Here is a 22,724-nt window from a genome sequence, read left to right as displayed (position 1 = left end):
ACTATTTATTTGTAACTTTAAGCTAGTGCCTCATAAATATGTGGTCATGGAGTAATGTATTTGGTTCTTAATGTCTGAATTTGTATTGACAATAATGGTGCAACCCCGAAGTATCTGGTGTATGCTTGTGGGTACTCACCTAGTTCATTACATTTCTCCACGTTTTTTCTTCAATCTTTGTTTCTATTGCCGCAGCAATGCTTCCACAAAGCCCGAGGACTGGCCTCCAGCTATGAAAGAGTATGTCCAGCGTTGCTTTACTGCATGTGAAACAGAGGAAGACAAGGACCGGACTGAGAAACTGCTCAAAGAAGTCTTACAAGCCAGATTACAGGATGGATCAGCCTACACCATAGACTGGAGTAGAGAGCCACTGCCTGGGTACTTTTCCCCCCACCTTTACCTTTGTGGTTTAGTCTCTAAATATGATGATAATCCTTTTCTTTGTATGCTTTGTTGTACACTTTGTTCTAACCTACTGCTCTCTTGTTAGAGGCTGATTTCCTGGTTTTCTCCTGTGGGATTTGGTTAGAAATATGTATTAAGTTATGTGCAGGGTGGATATATAGAAGAGGGAGCAGCATAAACCATATTGAATATCTTAAAGTGCCAAAGTCCTAAAGGAGACTCCTCCTTAGTGCAGTGTGTCTCAGTGGATTCAAAGAAAAGGATTTAATGCAAGTTTAAGAATTCTTGTTTTTTAGTAGTATTAATGAAATATGTGGCTCAGAAGTTTTATTACACATTTTTAAAGCATTTTCTAAATTTACAATTTAGTAAGGAAAGTGTAAAAGAAAGTCCAAAGAAGAAGCGCTGGGAAGCAACTACCTTGCAGTCTCCCCGTGGCAGCACCATCACAGTGACACAGTCGACGCGTGGTGGTGGCAGCAACAGTGGCAATAGTACCCTAAGAGGGCGCGGCAGCAGCTTTCCTACCCGGTTTGGAAACAGGAATGTTTTCATGCAAGAATCCAGCTCCTCTTCAAGCACAGGTTCTCGGTCTAGATCCAGGTCATCCTCGCACTCACCTCACAGGAGATACCGCCGCAGGTAAGATACAAGCTTATAGTAGGTGTCTTTTTATTTTACTTTATCAAATACATTTTCTAAAAAGTATTTGTGTATTTTCAGTAATTCTCATTCAGACTCTGACAGCTCCAAATCTGGAAGTGAAAGTCGAATAGTTGGCCGCAGAAACTTTCAGAAGGGACGTGGTCGGGGAGGGCACATGGATCGTGGCCGTGGACGGAATCAGAGGGGCAAAAGGTGCATAGCAAATGTAATTCTGTACATATAGCAGCTTATACCTCAAATATAACAATTCGCAAATATATTTTCCCGGGCATTTATATTACCTGTAATCAGTCATGTCTGATTTTTATCACCTCCGATTGTTTCTAAATTCTACATAAGTTAGCTCAAGATTCACAGGCTCCCTGTTACTGTTAGAGCCCTATGCATCTGTTAAATGGACCAAGGTCCTCCGTCGATGGGAAAGTCTGTCTGTGCTCTTTGACTTTCAGAAGATGGAATTGCTGATGATTGCCTGCTAGATGATGGGTCATTTGTGCTGCCTATATTGCAGCTGATCCCTGAGCACATTACAGTTAACGATACTTGTTCCGTTGGAGCCTCTTGGGCAGCGCCTCTCCGCTGATCAGTTGTGTAGAGTAGCGACATGGTTGTCCATTCCTACCATTGCAATGTTTTAAAACTTTAACCCCTTTGTGTCCAGTCATGCTGCATCTTATGTACTGCAACACTGCAGCCCCTCCATTGGGGACAGCTTTGGGCCATTCCCAGTGTTAGTCCTGTGAGAGGAACAGTGCGAATAGGATATTTGTGCTCTCCATAACATCCCTTTCTCTAATACCATGGGAGACACTGGATGCCCTTACAGTGCTTGTGGTATTGCTTGTTTCTCTTCTTGAATGTAGTTTGTCATCTTCTTTCTATATTCTGGGCTTTGTTAGTAAATGTCTGCTTGAGGTTTCTGGGGGTATATATGGGGAGGAGTCAATGTTGAAAACTAGGTCATTGAGTGTCGAGCTCCTCAGACCCACTACTATATCAGAGTTTCAGTGTCCCCCATGGGACCAGAGCGAAGGATTTTACAGTGAGTGCAAATATCCTAAAAATTCATTCAGTTTAAAACTCTGCACCTTCTACTTTGGGATTTAAAACGTCTTGATCCAAACTTAGATCTGGCAACATGAAATAAAGTCTTGTGGCAAGTACTTATTAAATTCTCTTTATATCGTGGTTAAGTACACAATTTGGTCATTTTAAATCCAGTGGATCCTGAGCTGATTTTAATCTGGCATGTATCAAGTCAGTAGGTACACTTACCACATCTCAGTCTTAAAGAAAAATTGTAAATAAAGTAAAAGATCTTTGTCAAACGTACAGTACTATAGAGAGAAGCTGTCCTTGCCAATAGCTTTAGCGTATGAAGCCTAAAAAGTTAATTCTGTATGTCTCCTTATCTTTCCATATTTTATCCTTTTGTTAGAAATGAACAAAACTTTAACAAACGAAATCGCAAGAAAAATGTGCCTATGGAATACGAGGACCCCGAAAAAGACTTTAAGAAGGAAAAGCGAGCAGCACGCTTCCAGCATGGCCACACTCCCAAGAAATTTCGAATTGAGCCTCTAGTACTGCAAATCAATAACCTGGATCCTAACGAATCTGAAAGCTTGGACTGGAATGAACTCAAAATTGTGGGAACATCTCAAGATATCACCAAACATTACTTACGTTTGACTTGTGCTCCTGACCCTTCAACTGTTAGACCAGTGCCAGTAAGATTTTATTCTTTATCTACAAAAGATTGTTTTTCTCTTCTCTTGTTATTGAGTGCCATTTGAGTAACACTACTTGTATGCTTCTGGTCTGACCGTTGCACAGTCTGTTATCCCATGTCAATGTTTAGCCAAATTAACGTTCGCTATGCTATACACTTAGTTCCATTTTGCAGCAATGTACAGTACAAAATGTATTCCCATGCAGAATGGTAATCCATTAAAAATCATTGCCTGTTATTGGACATGTTTGTAGATGGTCACTATAAACCTGTGATCTATATATTCAGGAATTAGGATCACATACAGTTCTGATACTTGTTTGGCCTAATTGGGCAGGGATTTTGGTAATCTAGCAAGTCTGTGGTTACCAGAAGACATGTAAGATAACAGAATACATATATCAGCAGTTCTTGTAATTTATTGTTTTATTCACAGGTTTTACGGAAATCTTTAACAATGGTTAAGGGGCATTTTAAGGAAAAGCTAGATTACGCGTTTGCATGTGAGCAGTTGAAATCAATCCGTCAAGATTTAACGGTATGTACAGCTTATAAAAACTTGTCAGCATTAGAATAATTACTGTAGAATGCCCCGGGGGGGCGAGCCCCGAGCTGGCTCTCGCTTCTGGCTCCAAGCGCCCGGCCCTTCACCCGGCCGGCGCGCGACCCACTCCGGGGACAGTGGCAGGTGGGGAGTTTGACTGGGGCGGTACACCTGTCAAACCGTAACGCAGGTGTCCTAAGGCGAGCTCAGGGAGGACAGAAACCTCCCGTGGAGCAGAAGGGCATAAGCTTAGAATAATTACTGTAGAATGTCCGATTTGGGAGCTCTGTGCTTTAGTCTTTCTATATGATAATCCTTTTCTTTGTATGCTTTATTGTACACCTAGTTCCAACCTACTGTTCTCTTGTTAGAGGCTAAATATGTTCTATGCACTTGCTAAATATGTTCTATGCTGTTAATTCTCTTTACAGGTTCAGGGCATTCGCACAGAGTTCACTGTGGAGGTATATGAGACCCATGCACGGATAGCACTAGAAAAGGTAGGTTTCTGGGTGATGAAGGGTTTCCCAAGGCCGATTAAAGTGGTGTGTTCTGTTTTTTGGGGAAGGTTTGGGGGTGATCAAAATGTATTGCTTTTGGGGCCTAGCAATGTTGGTGTAACTCTTCATACTTTGGTAACATTGGACTCAGTTCAGTTTTCACGAATGCCAAGTCTTTCATTTGAAGTATTTTTTTTTTTTATTTTGTTTTATGTAGGGAGACCATGAGGAATTCAACCAGTGTCAGGCACAGCTGAAGTCTCTGTATGCTGAAAATCTTGATGGGAATGTTGGGGAGTTTACAGCCTATCGCGTATTGTACTACATCTTCACAAAAAACTCTGGTGGTAAGAAGATGGTGTTGTGTAAATGTCGGCTATAATACAACTGTCCAGTCAGTTTTTAACCACCCATCTTTTGTTTTCTGGTTGCAGATCTCACTACAGAGCTGGCTTACTTGACCAAGGAGCTAAAGGAGGATTCTTGCGTTTCGCATGCCCTTGCTCTTCGGAGTGCCTGGGCACTTTCAAATTACCATCGGTTCTTCAAGCTTTATAAAGAAGCACCACGCATGTCTGGGTATCTCATCGACAAGTTTGCAGAAAGGGAGAGGAAGGAAGCCCTTAAGGCCATGATTAAAAGGTAGCAGTGCTGAGGCAGGGACGTGTGTTATATACAGAATGGCTTCCAGAACACATTGCCATGCATGCTCATACTGCAATCTGTAGTGTGAAAGGGGTAGTCTCTTTTACTTATCCTATGCAGCAAAGGGATGGATTACATGTTTTATGATCGGACTTCAAAGAACAAAGGGAACAAGTACTTGCACATACTGAAGAGTTCACACACACATTCTCCAAAATTACGTGTAATACAATGTAGCTAAATATGTAAGATTTAATAGATTAACTGCAGACGCAAGACCTACTGTAGTCATGTGAAATGCATTACCTTCCCTCCATGTTGAAGGTAAGTGCAACAGTCCAACAAAACAAGTGAATTATTGAGACAATTCGTATGTAAATTTTTGAGGATGTCAAATGTGTCACTGACAGGTAAAAGTTGTGCATTAATGGTACTGTAAATCAAATTTGCTTTTGATGCAATGGGGGCGATTCAATTTTCGGGCGCTCGATCACCTGTCACTTTAGACAGAGCAATATTCAATTCTTATTTCGACTCTGGGCTGCCATTCATTAATCGCGCTGGTCACGTCCTAGTAGACCGGGTTTAGCCTCGTAAAACAGCTAAACCTGTCTAAACTACCGGGCGTGACATGGAAAATGTGTGAAAAACCGGGCTTTTTGCACACTTCTGCTCGTTACCTCAGTGCATGCAAAATAATGGGTGCTGGCGGCATGCACACCCGAGCTGAGCAACATTTGAAAGGCACCCAAAAAAACAATTGAGCCCCCCCCCCCCATTAGCTTGTTTATTATAGCGAACTACCATACTAGTAATTGTTTAGATTACTATATTGTACCTTAGTTTAACGCCTACTAACGTCATTTATAGTGATCAGCATACTGTTCTTCAGAGATCACACCTCAAAATATACTATAGTAGTGTAGTTGTCGGTCTTAAAATTATATGAGGTGGATCATTGTATTTTTTGGGTAAAAAAAGTGATTAGTTGTAAAGATTTGTTTCACATATCTTACACAGAAAACGGAAGTAGATAGGGGTAGTGTATATTATGGGTATACAAATTTAGAGGCGTTTTACAATACAATTTGTATTTTTATATTGAAAGCTTATAGAAAGTCATTTGCCTGCAGGAAAGGTATCTTCTGTTTGTATTCCAGAAAATATTTTAAATTACCAGTTTTTGTTTGTTTTTTTTTCAATGATAATTAATTTTCTACTGCAGGCAACACAATGGCTTGCTTTTACATAGTTTGTATCTGATGAATAAATCCAACAGCAGGCTAGTAAAAAAACATATTTTAAAGGTGTAATATGCATTTTAAGAGGTTTAGCTTGTCAAAACCTTTCAATTTATTGATAAATACCATCATTACTTTATTACTACATTTGATTATACGCTTATAATGCCTGTCAGTTTACACCTAGAAACCAAAAGAGGGTATAGATACCCAAATGCGCGGTGAAGGGGGCATGGCCTCGCCGGTAGAGGGCGTGGCCTCGCAGCCTGAACCCCCATTTAGTCACTTCGGGGTTCCCGGAGATGCGTACTGTCTCTGGGACCACTCTTGTGTGCAGTGGCGGCTCCATCACTGTGTCAGGAGCCAAGTGATGCACGTAATGCTGCAATGTAGCACCTGGCTCCTGTCACTGAGGAAGAGACTCACATTGGCGTCACCCCTCGGCTGGTGCCACCTGGGTGCGGGCCGCACCCCTCCACTTCCCATTTGTGATGCCACTGCCCAAATAGCACTTTAAAACAAAGATTTCAATGTATTACTTGTACCCATTTCAGACTTAAGATCTGGGAAATTCCCGGGTCTATGAACCCGGCAAATTCCCGGTTCTCAGCCCGACCCTGGTAAAGAGCAGGGTCGTAGACCCGGGACTTCATCTTGTGATTTTTCTTTTCACACACGCCAGTGTCCCGGGTCGGTGCGCGTTCATGTGCAATAACCCAGGATATTCATGTATGTGTGAAAGGGGTATTAGAGGTTTATTTGATGGTTAGTGGGAATTAAGTAATGTTCAAGAACTCAACACTTGTGTGTCTAAACCTAATATATAAAGCAAACACTGCCTGGTGAAGTGGGGCTGATGATAAAAGCTCTATCTATAGTGTGAGAAAGGTAATAGCTTAGCGAGCATAGTATACTGGTAGCTATTCAGTTTCTACTTCAGGGTTTTTGCTTCTTTAATGTCCTAGGAATTATTTTCTATCTGGACATGAGCGGTCTTTAGATCTGCTGTACTATTGTATTTGCGGATCAAAGTAAAGAAGCCATAACTGGCTAAAGACCCAAAGCTTTATTTTATATATTTTATAGACTGCAAGAGGCTTTCTATCCTGGTACCTCAGAAAAAAAGAAATGGAATATGCCTTCTCTTGTTTAGTGTATGTTCATATTTCTATGAAATTATTTTTCTCAGAAAAAAAAAAACTTTCTTCAGGGTCCATAGGGCTCCACAGGGAGACCTTGGGGTGTAGGTGGTGGCTGAGGACCAGGCTCCACACAGTTAAAGCTTTCAACTCCCAGGATGCATCGGTCCATCCCCCTATACCCCGCCCCCGAGTTAACCTCTGTTTCGACGGTGCCCGGCCAAAGTCTGGTCACCATTTTGCAGTGGGCTGCTTAGGCAGCCCAGATAGCTTTATTTCTATGATTTTATTTTTTTTTGTAGCTACTCTGAGTGGGTAAATAAATTTTAACTTTTTGTATACATATAGAAATGTAGGTGTTCATGTGCACCTTGTTATATAGACATAATATATATCTGCATATTCTAATGTTTTCCACTTTGTTTTCCCAACATATGCTAGTGTCATCATCTCTTTTGAGACCCAGAAGATCAGTTAATTATGTCTTTGTGAAACGTACTATTAACTAATGCTCTTGTGAGGAGATGTTGAAATCTAGACTGAGTTTTGTATTGAATATTAAAGCAGCAATCTTACGAAAATGTTTCTAACCTTTAGATTCTTAATGGATTAGAATTCTGTACTTTTTGCAGTGACTTGTTACTACTGTGGCAACCAGTCACATAATGTAGTGAGCAAAGGGTCTATTATTTATTATTATTTATTTATATAGCGCACACATATTCCGCAGTGCTTTACAGAGAGTATTTGCCCATTCACATCTGTCCTTGCCCCAGTGGAGCTTACAATCTATATTGTGGATCGCTTCTTTGAGCTCAGTCTGCACTGTAAAATCTTTTTCTTTCTCCCATCATGACATGCCGAGTCTCGTCTCTGAGTAGTGTTGGCAGCCATACTTGTCTGCCTTCCAGAGATTTTTTGAAAATGAGATTTGTAGTAGGTCAACTATGAAAAAATTAGATGCATTATTAAAAGATACTTGCCATTTAATTAACTGTGGGATTGCTGCTTTAAATATAACATAATTTACATGTGAGTCTTAGTTATGTTAACAGCACTATTAGTGGTTTTACTAAAGGTGGGTATATTTTTAGATCAAATCCTAATTTTCTGTTTTCAGATGGCTGATAGAAATAATGTAATTACTGTTCTAACTTTGTTTTCTTTGCTCCTTTTCCCCACTACTTTTTTTGTTTTTGTCCGATTCTTTAGTTATCGGCCGGTGCTCCCAGTTTCCTACATACAGTCAGAGTTGGCCTTCGAGAATGAGGAGGAATGCCAGAGTTTCCTGGCTACTCTGTCTCTTGTGTTTGCAGGGAACGACGACAGCAAGATTGACTGCAAGCAGAGCTTAGCGGTCTTGCCAAACTTCTAAGCCAGTCCCTCTTTTATAACCTAATATACAAATGTGTTTTACAACACATGTTTAAAGCTCACACTGTGTGTGTATGTGAAAAGCCCCACTTGTTAGCCCATTGTTGTGAACCTCACACCTCAGGATCAAAGCATATGGGCACCCCATACAGTTGCTGTTGGGCTATTGGATTTTGCCAGAGTAGCCTAGATTTAAAGAGCCGTTACAGGCTTACCCGACTTTGTGTGCTCTCTCGGTAAAAATGCTACATTTTGTATATATTTATTTATATATAGTGCTTTCAACATGAAACTACCATTAATTGGCTATAAAATCTGCGACTTGGATCATCGAGAAATTGCATTCTATTAGTCACACAAGTATTAGAAACAAATGTATTGTGCCTTCTTAGTGTTTTAGGGGCTTAGATTGACTTAGATGGAAGACCCGGTCACACGTTAATGTTTAAATAAAACAGCATACGTATTGTAGCTCTGTAGAAGCCTTTACATGCAAAGCACTTGTGGGACCATGAGCAGTGCAAAAATGGCTTTGATTTGTCGTTTTTACACTGTTGAGAGATTTATCATAATCTCACACAGATCAAATTAGGCTTTATGTAAATAAAACCCCTAATAGCTTTTCAATAAGCGGTGTACATTTTGTTAAGTGAACGAAAGGAGATTTTTGTACTTGCATTTTTTTATTTTTAATCGATTTGTAATAACTGGTGAATGCTGTTGTAGTCAGAAACTAACAATGTCTCAGTTTCTTTCCTCTTCACTTGCACAAAGCCTCAGTCCGTATGCTGCACAGACATCCAACAAAAGCAGCTTCGGATCGAAGGCCTCAAAAGCAGGAAAGAGTCAACTCAAAAAGATTTGGAGACGTAAAGCAAGCTTCATATGCTGCAGTATCTTGTCGGGAATGAAATATTAGACTCTAACATATATAAAGAACATTTTTAACATCTGACAAGTCTGCAAAAGAAGATAGAAGTTCGCTTAGAGCCAATACAGGAAAGTCCTCCCGTTTGTTTCCAGAATAGCATATGTTATGGGATCTTGCTATCTGGAACTCCACAGCCTGTGAGATGTTTTTTACAATTACTTGTTAATTTACAACTTCTCACCCCCTTCCCTGCGTTTTTTTTTTTTTTTTTTAACCTTTTTCTTTCTTTTTTTTTTTTCACCCCCCCCTGTTTGCTGATTAATTTGTGTCCTGTTTTTCAGCAGGTAAATATTAGGTAATTGTCTGAACCCTCCCTCCCCACATCTTGTTTTTTATTTTTTCTCTTCACCGACTCTTCTGTGTTTATTTTTCTCCTCCTCTTCCCCCCCCTCCCCATCCTACACAGCCCTTCAGGTTATTTCATATTGAAGTTGTATTTGTGTGATAATGAGCAGTTGTTAATCAGGTGCTCCTTTCTTTGCAGATATTTGTGTTCATTGTTTTCTCCATCAATAAATAAACTTGAGTTGCAAGTGTCTGTTCCTCCTCAATAAGGTGGCAAAATATGGGAATATTGGAAGTGAGCACATACATGGGTGTTTACTGTACAAATGTGAAACCTAACTCAATGTTACTATTTGCTTTATAATTAAAAATGTTTGTTTACTATAGTTCAAACTTATCCCAGTTTGCCTGTTTCCATTTGAGTCCTTTACAGCTGGAGATCAAGGCCAGATGGATGAGAGCTGATTTATTTTTATTTTTTTTAAATGGCATCCCAGAAACATTGAGAGGCAGTTTTTTCTCCATATGAGATTGGACTGTTTTGACCATGGATGCCAGCTTTCGCAGTTGGGGAGGAGCAGTGATCTTATCCCTTCGCCACCAGGGCCTTTGGTCTACACAAGAAAAGTCACTGCCTATTAAATTTTGTGCCCAGGGAGCTGGTAAACTCCTTCAGGGCTCTAACTAAGAATTAGAAGCCAGCGCTGCGTGCGGATGCCGACGTGAGAATCAGACAGGCAACTCACTGCCCTTGCCTGTCTGCTACGATGGAGCTGCCGGGGAGAGACCCCACCGGAGGTGCTTGCGGCTCGCGATGGGGTCTTCTGCTTCAGAGATCACAGTCTCTGGGGAGACCAAGATGCGCTGCTTGCGGCGCACTCCACTGTCTCACACCAGCAACGCCCGCCGGCAGCATTAGGCAGGCTCAGGTCATTGTTGTCCTGGCTCCCTGAGTAGCAGGGAAGCCAGGACAGTAGGCGGGCATGATGAATGGGCAAACCCGCTCAGCGCGGAGAAGGTGCCATAGTGGGGGGGGGGGGGGGTGAAGCTTAAAGTTCAGTTCTGTTCTTGCCTCCCAGCGCTCCCAGAGAGAGGCTGGTGGCCATTTTATAACAATGCTGCTGAACGCAGAGACTGTCCTGCCTGCCGGATCTGTGAGTGCATAGTGGGGTCAGGCTAGAGACGCTGTTTTAATAGTACAGCTTATATCTACACTGGTCAGTGTATCAGTGCTAGCGAGGTAAAAGCATATCTCCCTCTATGCCCTTATCTCTCCTTTTCTATACAGTGCGTGTGTGTCTCACTGTCCTTCACCTTGTGAGTGTGTGAGACCAGTGGATTACAATGTCTTCTAAGGGATCAAAAGCTGCACAGAAATCTTTCTCCTGCAAAAATTGTGTGGAGAAATTTACACAGGGACAGTCAAATACTTCCCTTCTGTGTGATAAGTGTGTTTCAGAGTCGTAGACTACTGTCTCACTTCTGCAGCCTACCTGGACTGATCAATTTTGCATCAGTCATGTCTCTGCAGAACTGGAAGCTTCTCGCAGAGACAGAGAGGTGGCCAAAACTCAGACATCTGCCATCTCAGAACCAGACTGGGCTCGTTCATTAGCCAGATCTGTAGAGGGACTCGCCAAAGTTATGTCGAGCCAGGTACCCCCTGCAGCCTCATCATCTAAGGTCCCTACAAAGAGACTGATTCCTAATACCCTTAGGTGGGATGAATCTGAGGAAGAGATACAGGAGATAGAGGAAGGTGAGGTCCAACAGTTCCTCAGGTGTCGGAAACCTGTATCTCAGGGCGTAGAGGTGCTGATTGCGGCAGTACGCCAGGTGTTACATGTTGAAGAGAGATACAGTGGTGGATAGACAGTCTAAAGACAAAGACAGGCCGCCACTTTTCCAGCGTCTGAGGAACTGGGTGAGATCCTAACCTCGGCGTGGAAACACCCATATAAAAAGTTTCAAATATCACGGAAACTTTTATCTTATTACCCATTTCCTGCAGAAAGCAGAAAATTATGTGAAACTACCCCTGCGGTAGACCCTTCAGTATCCCGTCTGTCTAAAAAGACGGTACTCCCTGTACCAGGAGCAGTCTCCCTAAGAATCTTCCGACGAAGTTAGAAAACTCCTTCAAATCTGTTTATACAGTGGCAGGTGTGTCCCTTCGTCCCGCACTAGTCAGCTGTTGGGTCAACAAGGCTGTAGAAGCATGGGCTACACAGCTTTTAGAGATCCGTAAGACGGGTACAAGTAGACGAGCTTATTCAGTTGGCAGATCAGATTGCAGAATAAGCCACTTTTCTAGGGGAAGCTGCAAAGGACATATGTAACCTTTCCGCTAGATCCTCGGGCTTGGCTATCAGCCAGAAGAACTCTGGTTACGGCTATCAGCCAGAAGAACTCTGGTTACGACAGTGGCAGGCTGATTCCGAGTCTAAGAGCAGTTGAGGCTCTCCCTTTCACAGGAGACGTCCTGTTTGGTACCGAATTAGATAAGAGTATTTCACAGGCCACAGGTGGTAAGTCCACTTATCTGCCTTCTGCGGCTCCGCCTCCTAGGAAACCAGTGGCAAGACCGTCCTTTGGTCCTTTCGTGTTCCAGGGAGATTGAGGCCGTTCCAGAGGAGCTCCTATCTCCAGGGCTTCCAGAGGCTGAGGAAGAGTCACTGCATCCTCGTCCCAACAGGACAAACCTGTGGTTAAACCTGCATGACGCTTTACCTTCTCACTTGGGGGATCCCAAGGTGGGAGGTCGACTGCAGAACGTCAAAGAAGAATGGATCCAGTGTTGCCAGGACGCCTGGGTTCGGGACATCATTACCCAGGGGTTGAAGTTGGATTTCAGAATCCAACCTCCTCGCTTTTTCATAATCGGGTTACCACTGTTCGCAGAAAAATGGGTTGTGATTCAGGGGACAATAGACAGGCTTGGTGAATGTGGTGGTGCTGAATGTTCCGAACCATCAGCGGGGTCAGGGTTTTTACTCAAGCTTGTTTGTGGTTCCAAAACCAGATGGGTCGGTGAGACCCATTCTGAACTTGAAGGATCTCAATCCTTATCTGAGTGCTTTCAAGTTCAAGATGGAGTCCCTGCAGTCTGTCATTGCTCGCCTCGAGAAGGAAGAGTTTCTCGTGTCCTTAGAAATAAAGGATGCCTCCGCATCAGGCATTCCTTCGGCTTGCATTGAAAAACTTTAATTTTTAATTTCAGGCCTTACCTTTCGGTCTTTCCTCAGCACCAAGAGTTTTTACGAAATTCATGGCCGTGATGATTGCCCTGCTTCGGATGCAGGGTGTTGCTATCGTTCCGTATTTGGACGATCTTCAAATCAAAGCACCGTCGGTAACACAATTGTTACAAGACATACAGGTAACTCAGAGTCTGCTTTTACAACACGATTGGATCCTCAATTTCCAAAAGTCATGTCTACAACCTACACAGCGCCTGCTGTTCTTGGGGATGATTTTGGACACTGGAACAGAAGGTGTTTCTTCCTCAGGACAAGGTCTCCTCCATTCAGCAAATGGTGCGGTTGATACTGCGTCATCGAAGAGTATCAGTACATCTGTGTATTCGCTTACTAGGGAAAATGGTGGCGGCCTTCGAGTCCATCCAGTACGGGAGATTTCATGCCGTCCATTTCAATGGGACTCCGACCACTGGGAAAGTAGATCCAATCTCTTTCTTCACAAGCGAGTACTCTTGTCTTGTCCCCCAGGCCTCGGAACATCTCTCCTTTGGTGGCTGAATCCCTGTCACCTGTTAGCAGGAAAGCGTTTCGCAGTGTGGGATTGGATTCTCCTCATCACGGACGCAAGTTTGAGAGCGTGGGGGGCAGTGACTCTGGGAAGACAGTTCCAGGGCCGCTGGACTGAGCGGGAGGTAGTACTACCCATAAACATCCTAGAACTAAGGGCAGTGTTCTATGCTCTTCAGCTTGCACAGCCTCTGTTGCAGGGTCAAGCAATCGGAGTGCAGACGGACAATGCCACAGCTGTGGCATATATAAACAGACGGGGCAGTACCAAGTCTGGCCGCCATGAGGGAAGTAAGCTGCATTCTGCTTTAGGCAGAAAAATTTGCAGCGGCGATGTCAGCAATCTTCATCCCAGGGGTAGAAAATTGGGAGGCCAACTACCTCAGTCGACAGGACATTCATCCGGGGGAATAGGCGCTTAATCCACAGGTCTTTCAGCAGCTGCTTAAGCATTGGGGCCAACTTCAAGCGGATCTCATGGCATCGAGGTTGAACCATTAATTACCGCTGTGCGGCTCATGATCCAGGGATCCTCAAGCAGTGGTCGTGGACGCACTGACAGCGCCTTGGCAGTTTCACTATGTGTACCTGTTCCCTCCAATTCCGCTTCTCCCTCATCTGCTTCAAAGACTCAAAAGAGAAAGGGCCAAGGTGTTGCTGGTGGCTCCAGATTGGCCCAGACGAGCATGGTACTCAAGCCTACGGCATCTGTTGATAGACGATCCGTGGCCTCTACCTCTGCAAGACAATCTACTTCTACAGGGTCCGTTTATTTATCAGGACTATGGGATGTCCCCACTGTGCTGAGACACCAGTGTCCCCTAGTGGATGAAGGCGAAATCAGGATTTTGGTTACTGATAAATCCCTTTCTCCGATTCCACAGGGGACACTGGACGCCCACCACGGCGCTGTTACACCTGCTTAAGTTGTTTGTTTACAGGTTCAGACAGTTGTTTGTCTCCATGGTCTGCTTGGAATGTTATCGTTCATTAACCCTTTCTGGTTTGTTCATGTATGTTGTAGTTTCTCTTCTCCTTTCTCCTTATTTTCCAGCTCTCCTCGGGCACAGTTTTTTTTAAACTGACCTGTTGGGGGGTATAGAGGGGGAGGAGCTAGCTACCATACAAATTTATTAAAGTGCCAGCTCCTGGTTAACCCACTTCTGTACCCCACTGTACTGAGACTCCAGTATCCCCTGTGGAATCGGAGAAAGGGATTTATCGGTAAGTAACCAAAATCCTGATTTCTCCATCCACTAGGAGACACTGGAGGCTTCATCACAGTGGGGGTATAGACTTGTGCGAGCTGGCACTTTAAATTTAAAAATTGACTAGCTCCTCCCCCTCTATACCCCACTCCAAGCCCAGTCTTAAGGCCCCCCATACACGGGGCGATAAAGCAGGCGATCCGACTGGTGGAATTTGCCTGCTATATCGCACAGTGTATGGCCCTGATGTCGGGGTGAGAGCGCTCCTGTGGGGTCATACATCGCCCCCCCCTGATCTTTCTGCAGGACCAATTGATCAGGGTATGCGATGTGTGATCCCATGGATTGCTATGCGGGTGAGGGGGGCGGCATATTGGGCAGTCGGCCACCCGATCGCACCGTGTGTGCAGACCGCCCGATATGTGGGACGACTGATCTCCTGTCGTCTCACATGGTGCCATGATATGGGGGCCTTTACTTTGTGCCTGAGGGGAACTGGTAGTGTTATACACATCTCCTAAGGGTTATGTCTTTAGTTTTATTAATAGTGCTGCTGTGCTGAAGATAATGAAAGACGACAGGCAGCGGCTATCACTGCCTGTCTTCATCGTTTGAGCTGCCGGGGGACCTGCTCACAGTTCGCCTGGGGTCTCCGACTAGAGACCACTGTCTCTACAAAGGGTGTTCTGCATGCCGTTGCGCGCATCGAGGTCCCCCACTAGTGAAATTGGCAGCGGGAGGCAGTCACGTGAGTATAACCTGGCTCCACAACTAGCGGTGTAGCCAGTTTCATTGGTGGTTTATAAGCAGCGGGTCAGGCAAGCGGCATCACTCTGTGAGGTCTCCCTCACAGTACGCTTCACAGTTCAGGTTAAGCGCCATAGCGGGGAAGTAGAGCCTAGCCCCGGACTCCTGCTCCTCCCTCCCAGTGGCCTCAGCGCTTCTCTGTACCATGCTGACTGCCATTGCACGGAGGACACAGACTGCTGCAGTAAGAAAAAAAAAGCTGCATGAGACGGATAAGCCTAACCTAAACCTGTAAGTGAACAGTGGGGTTTAGGCTTGTCAGGAGAGCATATATGGCAGAAAGTAACAACTTTCACTTCAGCGGTTGCTTGTTTTTAATGCCCAGCAGTTTTTAGCACAGCTAGGAGCACTATTAGGGCAAGTGTGATACTCCTTAGCTAAGCCCTTCTCTCCTGTCTCTAAACCTAACTCAGTCTCTACCTGTCCTTTTCCACTAAACTACTGTTTGTGTGGAGTCTGTATTCACTATGGCTGGAAGGGGCTCTAAGGTGTCTTAGAAGCCATTTACCTGCACAAAGTATGCTGAGAAGCTTACACAGGGGCAGTCATCTAACTCCCTTTTGTGTGACAATTGTGATCCTGAACAACGAGCTTCACGGATGTCAGATCCGCAGTCTTGGTCGACGCAGTTTGCATCTGTTATGTCGCATCTTTGTGCTGAAAGGAGAGAAAAGCTTCCAGATCAGCTATCCTAGAGGAACCGGCATGGGCACGGTACTTAGCTAAATCATTGGAAGGGATCACAAAAGCCATGGCTCCTTCCTGTGCTACGCCAATGGGACCCTTTCAACAGGTCTCAAGAAAGAGACCCTCAGATGACTTGGAGGAGGAGGAGATACCAATTCTAAAAGAGGGTGAATATGCTCCAGATTTGCCTGAAGAGCTCCAAGAGGAGCCTGTGTCTGAATGGGTAGAGGCGTTAATTTCTGTTATCCGCCAAGTACAGTTGGGTGCATAAATATTGGGACATTGACAGAATTTTCATATTTTGGCCTCTATTCACCACCACAATGGCTTTGAAATGAAACAAACAAGATGTGCTTTAACTGCAGACTTTCAGATTTAATTTGAGGGTAATTACATACAAATCAGGTGAACGGTGTAGGAATTACAACGGTTTCTATATGGGCCTCCCACTTTTTAAGGGGCCAAAAGTAATGGGACTATCAACTCAAAAGCTATTTCATGGACAGGTGTGGGCTATTCCCTCGTTATTTCATTATCAATTAAGCAGGTAAAAGTTCTGGAGTTGATTCTAGGTGTGACATTTGCATTTGGAATCAGTTGCTGTCAACTCAATATGAGATCCAAAGAGCTGTCACTATCAGTGAAGCAAGCCATCATTAGGCTGAAAAATCAAAACAAACCCATCAGAGAGATAGCAAAAACATTAGGTGTGGCCAAATCAACTGTTTGGAACATTCTTAAAAAGAAAGAACGCATCGGAGAGCTCAGCAACACCAAAAGACCCGGAAGACCACGGAAAACAACTGTGGTGCATGACAGAAGAATTATTTCCCTGGTGAAGCAAAACCCTTCACAACAGTTCACCAAATCAAGAACACTCTCCAGGAGGTAGGTAGGTGTATATGTGTCAAAGTCAACAATCAAGAGAAGACTTCACAAGCGTGAATATAGAGGGTTCGCCACAAGATGCAAACCATTGGTGAGCCACAAAAACAGGAAGACCAGATTAGAGTTTGCCAAACAACATCTAAAAAAGCCATTACAGTTCTGGAACAACATCCTATGGACAGATGAGACAAAGATCAACTTGTACCAGAGTGATGGGAAGAGAAGAGTATGGAGAAGAGAACTGCTCATGATCCAAAACATACCACCTCATCAGTGAAGCATGGTGGTGGTAGTGTCATAGCGTGGGCATGTATGGCTGCCAATGGAACTGGTTCCCTTTTATTTATTGATGTGTCTGCTGACAAAAGCAGCAGAATGAATTCTGAAGTGTTTCGGGCAATATTATACAGAGCCGTAGCTAGACTTTTTGGTGCCCTGTGCCAGAAAGAGCATTGGCACCCCCCTCATTTTTCAAAGTGAAATTATGCACCCAAAAAAGGGGAATTGTCTCATGGAGAAGGGCCAGGGAAGAGATAGGGGAGGCCAGGAGATGCTGGGGATGAATAAGAGAAAGTTATAAGTGAGAATGATAATAAATAGAAATTTGACAGGCCCACTACCCTAGCTATGGCCCTGAAATTATATGCTCATATTCAGTCAAATGCTTCAGAACTCATTGGACGGCGCTTCACAGTGCAGATGGACAATAACCCGAAGCATACTGCAAAAGCAACCAAAGAGTTTTTTAAGGCTAAAAAGTGGAATGTTATGCAATGGCCAAGTCAATCCCCTGACCTGAATTCGATTGAGCATGCATTTCACTTGATGAAGACAAAACTGGGCAGCACAGACGGTGTAATGGTTAGTGTTACTGCCTCAGCACTGGGGTCGTGGGTTTGATTCCCACTACGGCCCTAACTGTGTGGAGTTTGCATATTCTCCCTGTGCTTGCGTGGGTTTCTTCCGGGTGCTTCGGTTTCCTCCCACACTCCAAAAATATACTGCTAGGCTAATTGGCTCCCAACAAAATTAACTCTAGTGTATGTGTGTGAGCATGTGGTAGGGAATATATATTGTAAGCGCCACTAGGGCAGGGACAGATGTGGATGGTAAGATATTCTCTGTAAAGCACTGTGGAATATGTGTGCGCTATATAAATAACTGGTAATAATAAATAAATAAAACTGAACGGAAAATGCCCCAAAAACAAGCAGGAACTGAAGACATTTACAGTAGAGGCCTGGCAGAGCATCACCAGGGATGAAACCCAGCGTCTGGTGATGTCAATGCATTCCAGACTTCAGGCTGTAATTGCCTGCAAAGGATTTGCAACAAAGTATTAAAAAGTGAAAATTAGATTTAGGATTGTTTAGTTTGTCCCATTACTTTTGGCCCCTTAAAAAGTGGGAGGCACATATAGAAACCGTTGTAATTCCTACACCGTTCACCTGATTTGGATGTAATTACCCTCAAATTATGGGGCCTATTCATTAAACGTAAAAAATCTCTGGAGATAATTAGCTTTAGAACTCTCTAGCTAATTATAGGTGGAATTCATCATTCCACCTCTCCATAAGTATCTATTCTGAAAAGCTGTCATTTTTGCGATGACAGCTTTTCGGGAAATAGATACTTTTCCCTGCCTACACTATCTTATCGCAACTGGAAACAGTGCTGCGCATGCGCTGTTACATCTGTAAAACCAGCACATGCGCAGCACTGCCTACAGATGTGTTAAGTTTCGTACCCCCCCACCCCCCCTGACTTACCTGTCCGCGCAGCAGCCTCCGGCTCCGTTCTGCTGGTCTGTCATGTGGTTTCCCAGCAGACCACATGACAGATTAGAAAAAAAAAAAAACCCTTTTTTTTTTTTTACTAAAGCTTCTTGTGCTCTGCTGGGGAGCACACATGTCTGACCAGCCTCCGGAGCCTGAGGATGGAGCAGAGCGCCGGAGGGACTCGTCGGGGGACCTGCACACGCGGATACAGGTAAGTTTCACCTGCTATTCGCCACCTCACAGTGGCGAATAGTAACTGCATCAAATTCCGAAAATTGATAATTTTCGGAATTTGATGAATACCATAATTTCCACATCCCCATACTAATGTATGGGGAGTGTGGAAATTAACGCAGGGGAATTTAGCAAGGAGATATCTGTGATATCTCCTGTGCTAAGTGGCTACATGAATACCAAAATAACGTTATTTAAGGAAAATGTCCTTAAAAACTTTATTTTAGTGTTGATAAATAGGCCCCTAAATCTGAAAGTCTACAGTTAAAGCACATCTTGCTTGTTTCATTTCAAAGCCAATGTGGTGGTGAATAGAGGCCAAAATATGAAAATTCTGTCAATGTCTCAATATTTATGCACCCGACTGTATTGCAGATAAAGGAGGAGGACAAGGGTCTTGCACGGCAGTCTTTTTTTTTTTTTTTTTTTTTTAAGACAAGCTACTTTTTCAATTTCAGATGAACTGGATTCTGTTCTGATTTCAGCTTGGGAACATCCGGAAAAAAATTCAGATGTCCCGGCAGTTATCCTTTTCCGTCAGATAGCAGAAAATCTTGTGAGACGACTCCTACAGTAGACCCTTCAGTCTCGCGTCTGGCTAAAAAGACTACGCTACCGGTTCTGGGAGCCATGTCTTTGAAGGAGACATCGGACAGGAGATTAGAGAATACTCTCAAGTTCATTTATACAGCTGCAGGGGTGACTCTGCGTCCTGCGATTGTAAGCTGCGTGGTTCCAGAGGACGTGGCAGAACTGCAACAACATCTACTTAAGGAGGTTAAGTCTACTAACAAATCTAGTGCATGAAGGGTGTCCCTCTCACCTGGGGGACCTCAGGGTGGGAGCACATCTTTGGGACTTCAGAGAAGTATGGACGAAATCTTGTACAGACGCTTTGGTTTGAGACATCACCCACGGATTCAAGCTCAATTTTCAGTATCAGCCACCCCCTATGTTTTTCACCACCGTTGTGCCAATTTCCTACATCAGGAGTGTAGTATAACAAGAGGCAATAGACCAACTTCTATCTGCGTGGGTTTTGGTTCCACGTTCCAAGTCTCAGACTGGGCAGGATTTCTACTCCAGTTTGTTTGTAGTTCCAAAGCCGGACGGCTCGGTCAGACCTATTCTGAACTTGAAGGATCTCAATCCCTACTTGAGGATATTCAAGTGCAAGATGGAGTCCATGCAGTCAGTTCTTCCATGACTGGAGGAAGCCGAATTCATGGTATCTCTAGATATCAAGGACACCTACCTTCACATCCCTGTCTGATCGCCTCATCAGCCGTTTCTGAGGTTCACCATTCGGAACTCACATTTCTAGTTTCAGGCCCTATCCTTCAGGTTGGCTTCAGCCCCCTGGGTATTCACGAAGGTCATGGCAGTGATGGTGGGTCTCCGGCAACAAGGGATCACGGTTATCCCTTACCTGGACAATTTTCTGCTGAAGGCTCACTCCAGAAAACAATTATTGCTTAACATTGCTGTGACTCACAAGCTTCTCGTATGTCACGGGTGGATCCTGAATTTCCCCAAGTCTCATCTGCAACCGACACAGAGACTCCGGTTTCTGGGAATGATCCTGGACACACTGTTAGCGGGTTTTCCTTCCTCAGGAAAAGGCAGCCTCCATTCAGGAGATGGTGAGGACGGTTCTTCGACATCGTCAGGTATCGGTGCATGTCTGCATTTGACTTCTGGGAAAGATGATGGCATTCGAGGCGATTCCTTACGGCCGTTTTCACTCCAGACAGTTTAAACTCGACCTTTCCCAGTGGTCAGGATCCCATCTTTTTCTTTACCAATGTGTGAGATTATGTCCCAGAACTCGGATATTCCTTCTCTGGTGGCTGAACTCAGCACACCTATTGGAGGGCAAGAGATTCGGAGTGTGGGATTGGTCTCTCCTCACCACGCACGCGAGTCTGAGAGGATGGGGGCTGTGACTCAGGAACACCGCTTCCAGGGTTGCTGGACCTTGCAGGACAAGAGTATAAATATGTTAGAATTACGGGCAGTGTTCTACGCTCTTCAGCTAGCACATCACCTGTTGCGGGGGCGAGCTGTCAGAGTTCAGTCTGACAACGCCACAGCAGTGGTGTACATAAATCGACAGGTCGGCACTCGAAGTCGGGCGGCAATGAAAGAGGTAAGCCGCATCCTGAGCTGGGCAGAAAAGTTTGCAGTGGTGATTTCAGCAATCTTCATACCAGGCGTCGACAATTGAGAGGCAGATTACCTCAGCTGACAGGATGTGCACCCAGGAAAATGGGCACTCCATCATCAGGTGTTTCAACAACTTGTCAACCGGTGGGGTCGACCTCATGGCGTCCAGACAAAATCATCAACTACCTCGGTACTGCTCTCGGATGAAAAAAGACCCCAAGGCAGTGGTCGCACGGTCAATACCTTGAAGGTTCCAATTTGTCTATCTGTTCCCACTTTTTCTCCTTACTCGGGTTCTACAGCGCATCAAAAGGGAGAGGTGCAAGGTTCTAGTCACTCCGGGATGGCCTCACAGAGCTTTGTATTTCAATCTACATCTTCTCCTGATCGATGATCCGTGGCTCCTCACTCTGAGACTATCTTTTACTACAGGGTCCGTTAGTCTATCCAGACTTAAAGAGGCTATGTTTGATGGCTTGGCTGTTGAAAGAGCCATCCTACGTAGGAAAGGGATCCCATCCAGGGTAATCCCTACTATGCTTCGAGCCCGGAAAGAAATTACTTCGAAGCATTACCACGGTATTTGGAAGGCTTATGTTTCATGGTGTGAATGGCGGGGGTCACCTACCACAGATTTTAAACTAGCCAGGCTCCTGCTTTTTCTCTAAGCAGGCTTCTCGGCCGGACTATGTCTGGGTTCCCTGAAGGTTCAAGTTAAGCACTGTCAGTATTTTTCCAAAAAAAGCTAGCCTTGATTCCGGATGTTCAGACCTTTCTGCAAGGCGTTATAGGGTTACAACCACCCTTTGTACCTCCTACAGCTCCATGGGTTTTGGATCTGGTCCTTTCCTTCTTAGTCTTCTCTGTTCGAACCTTTGGAGACTGTGGAGTTTAAAAACCTTTCATGGAAGGTGGAACTTCTTCTCGTGCTGTGGTTCTATCCTGTCGTCCTCCATACTTGGTATTTCATTCGGAGAGGGCGGAACTCCGTACGAGAATGGAATTCCTTCCCAAAGTGGTTTCGGCTTTCCACATCAACCTATTATGGTACCGGTTCTTCTTGATGTTGTTGGAGCTCTTCGGATTTATGTGAAAATGACTGCAGCTATACGTAAAACAGACGCTATGTTTGTTTTGTGACACTGCTTGTCCTGGTTGGCCAGCTACCAAACAGACGCTTGCCCGCTGGATTCGTCTGACCATCAGACAGGCATATATGGCCTTTTCCAAGGAGCCTCTTTTTTCTATTACAATGTTTGTGGCCTCTGCAGTGCAGTATAGCCGTGCTGTTTTGCAGGGTTCTCAGCGCTCTCCCACCCGTGATGGGAGCTCTGGGACGTCCCCACTGTCATGAAGCCTCCAGTGTCCCCTAGTGGATGAAGGAGAAAATAGGATTTTGGTACTTAACGATAAATCCATTTCTCCGATTCCATAGGGGACACTGGAAGCCCACCCTGTGCTGTTCCTTCCTGCAATGGTTGTATCATCTGTTAGAATTGTTTTTATGGTTTTCCTTGTTTTACGGTTATTCCAATCTTTCTACACTTCCGTGTTGTGATTATGTGTACTTGTTTCACCACCTTCTCTTCCGTTTGTTTTTCCAGCTCTCCTCGGGCACAGTTTCATAAGACTGAGCTTGAAAGAGGGTATAGAGGGGGAGGAACGATTCACATTTTTTAAATTTTAAGTGCCAGCTCCCACTTATACCCCCACTGTCATTAAGC

The 22,724-nt window shown here is 44.3% G+C and overlaps 1 protein-coding gene across 3 annotated transcripts in view; it reads left to right on the top strand.

Moving 5' to 3' along the window:
* Positions 1 to 9,713, top strand: part of LENG8 (leukocyte receptor cluster member 8) — a 49,847-nt gene extending 40,134 nt beyond the window's left edge. For all 3 annotated transcript variants that reach the window (XM_088450915.1, XM_088450916.1, XM_088450914.1), the window contains exons 8-16: positions 196 to 381; positions 778 to 1,050; positions 1,132 to 1,266; positions 2,513 to 2,804; positions 3,243 to 3,344; positions 3,782 to 3,850; positions 4,068 to 4,197; positions 4,285 to 4,492; positions 8,088 to 9,713. In XM_088450915.1, coding sequence (XP_088307041.1) covers positions 196 to 381; positions 778 to 1,050; positions 1,132 to 1,266; positions 2,513 to 2,804; positions 3,243 to 3,344; positions 3,782 to 3,850; positions 4,068 to 4,197; positions 4,285 to 4,492; positions 8,088 to 8,250 — 1,558 coding nt within the window. In that variant the 3' untranslated portion in view covers positions 8,251 to 9,713. The remainder of the gene's footprint in view (positions 1 to 195; positions 382 to 777; positions 1,051 to 1,131; positions 1,267 to 2,512; positions 2,805 to 3,242; positions 3,345 to 3,781; positions 3,851 to 4,067; positions 4,198 to 4,284; positions 4,493 to 8,087) is intronic.
* Positions 9,714 to 22,724: the final 13,011 nt, after the last annotated feature.

Source organism: Taudactylus pleione, unplaced genomic scaffold (genome assembly GCF_031769625.1).
Source record: "Taudactylus pleione unplaced genomic scaffold, aTauple2 ptg000535l, whole genome shotgun sequence".
Taxonomy (NCBI): Eukaryota; Metazoa; Chordata; class Amphibia; order Anura; family Myobatrachidae; genus Taudactylus; species Taudactylus pleione.
This window is presented reverse-complemented; position numbering and strand designations above follow the sequence as displayed.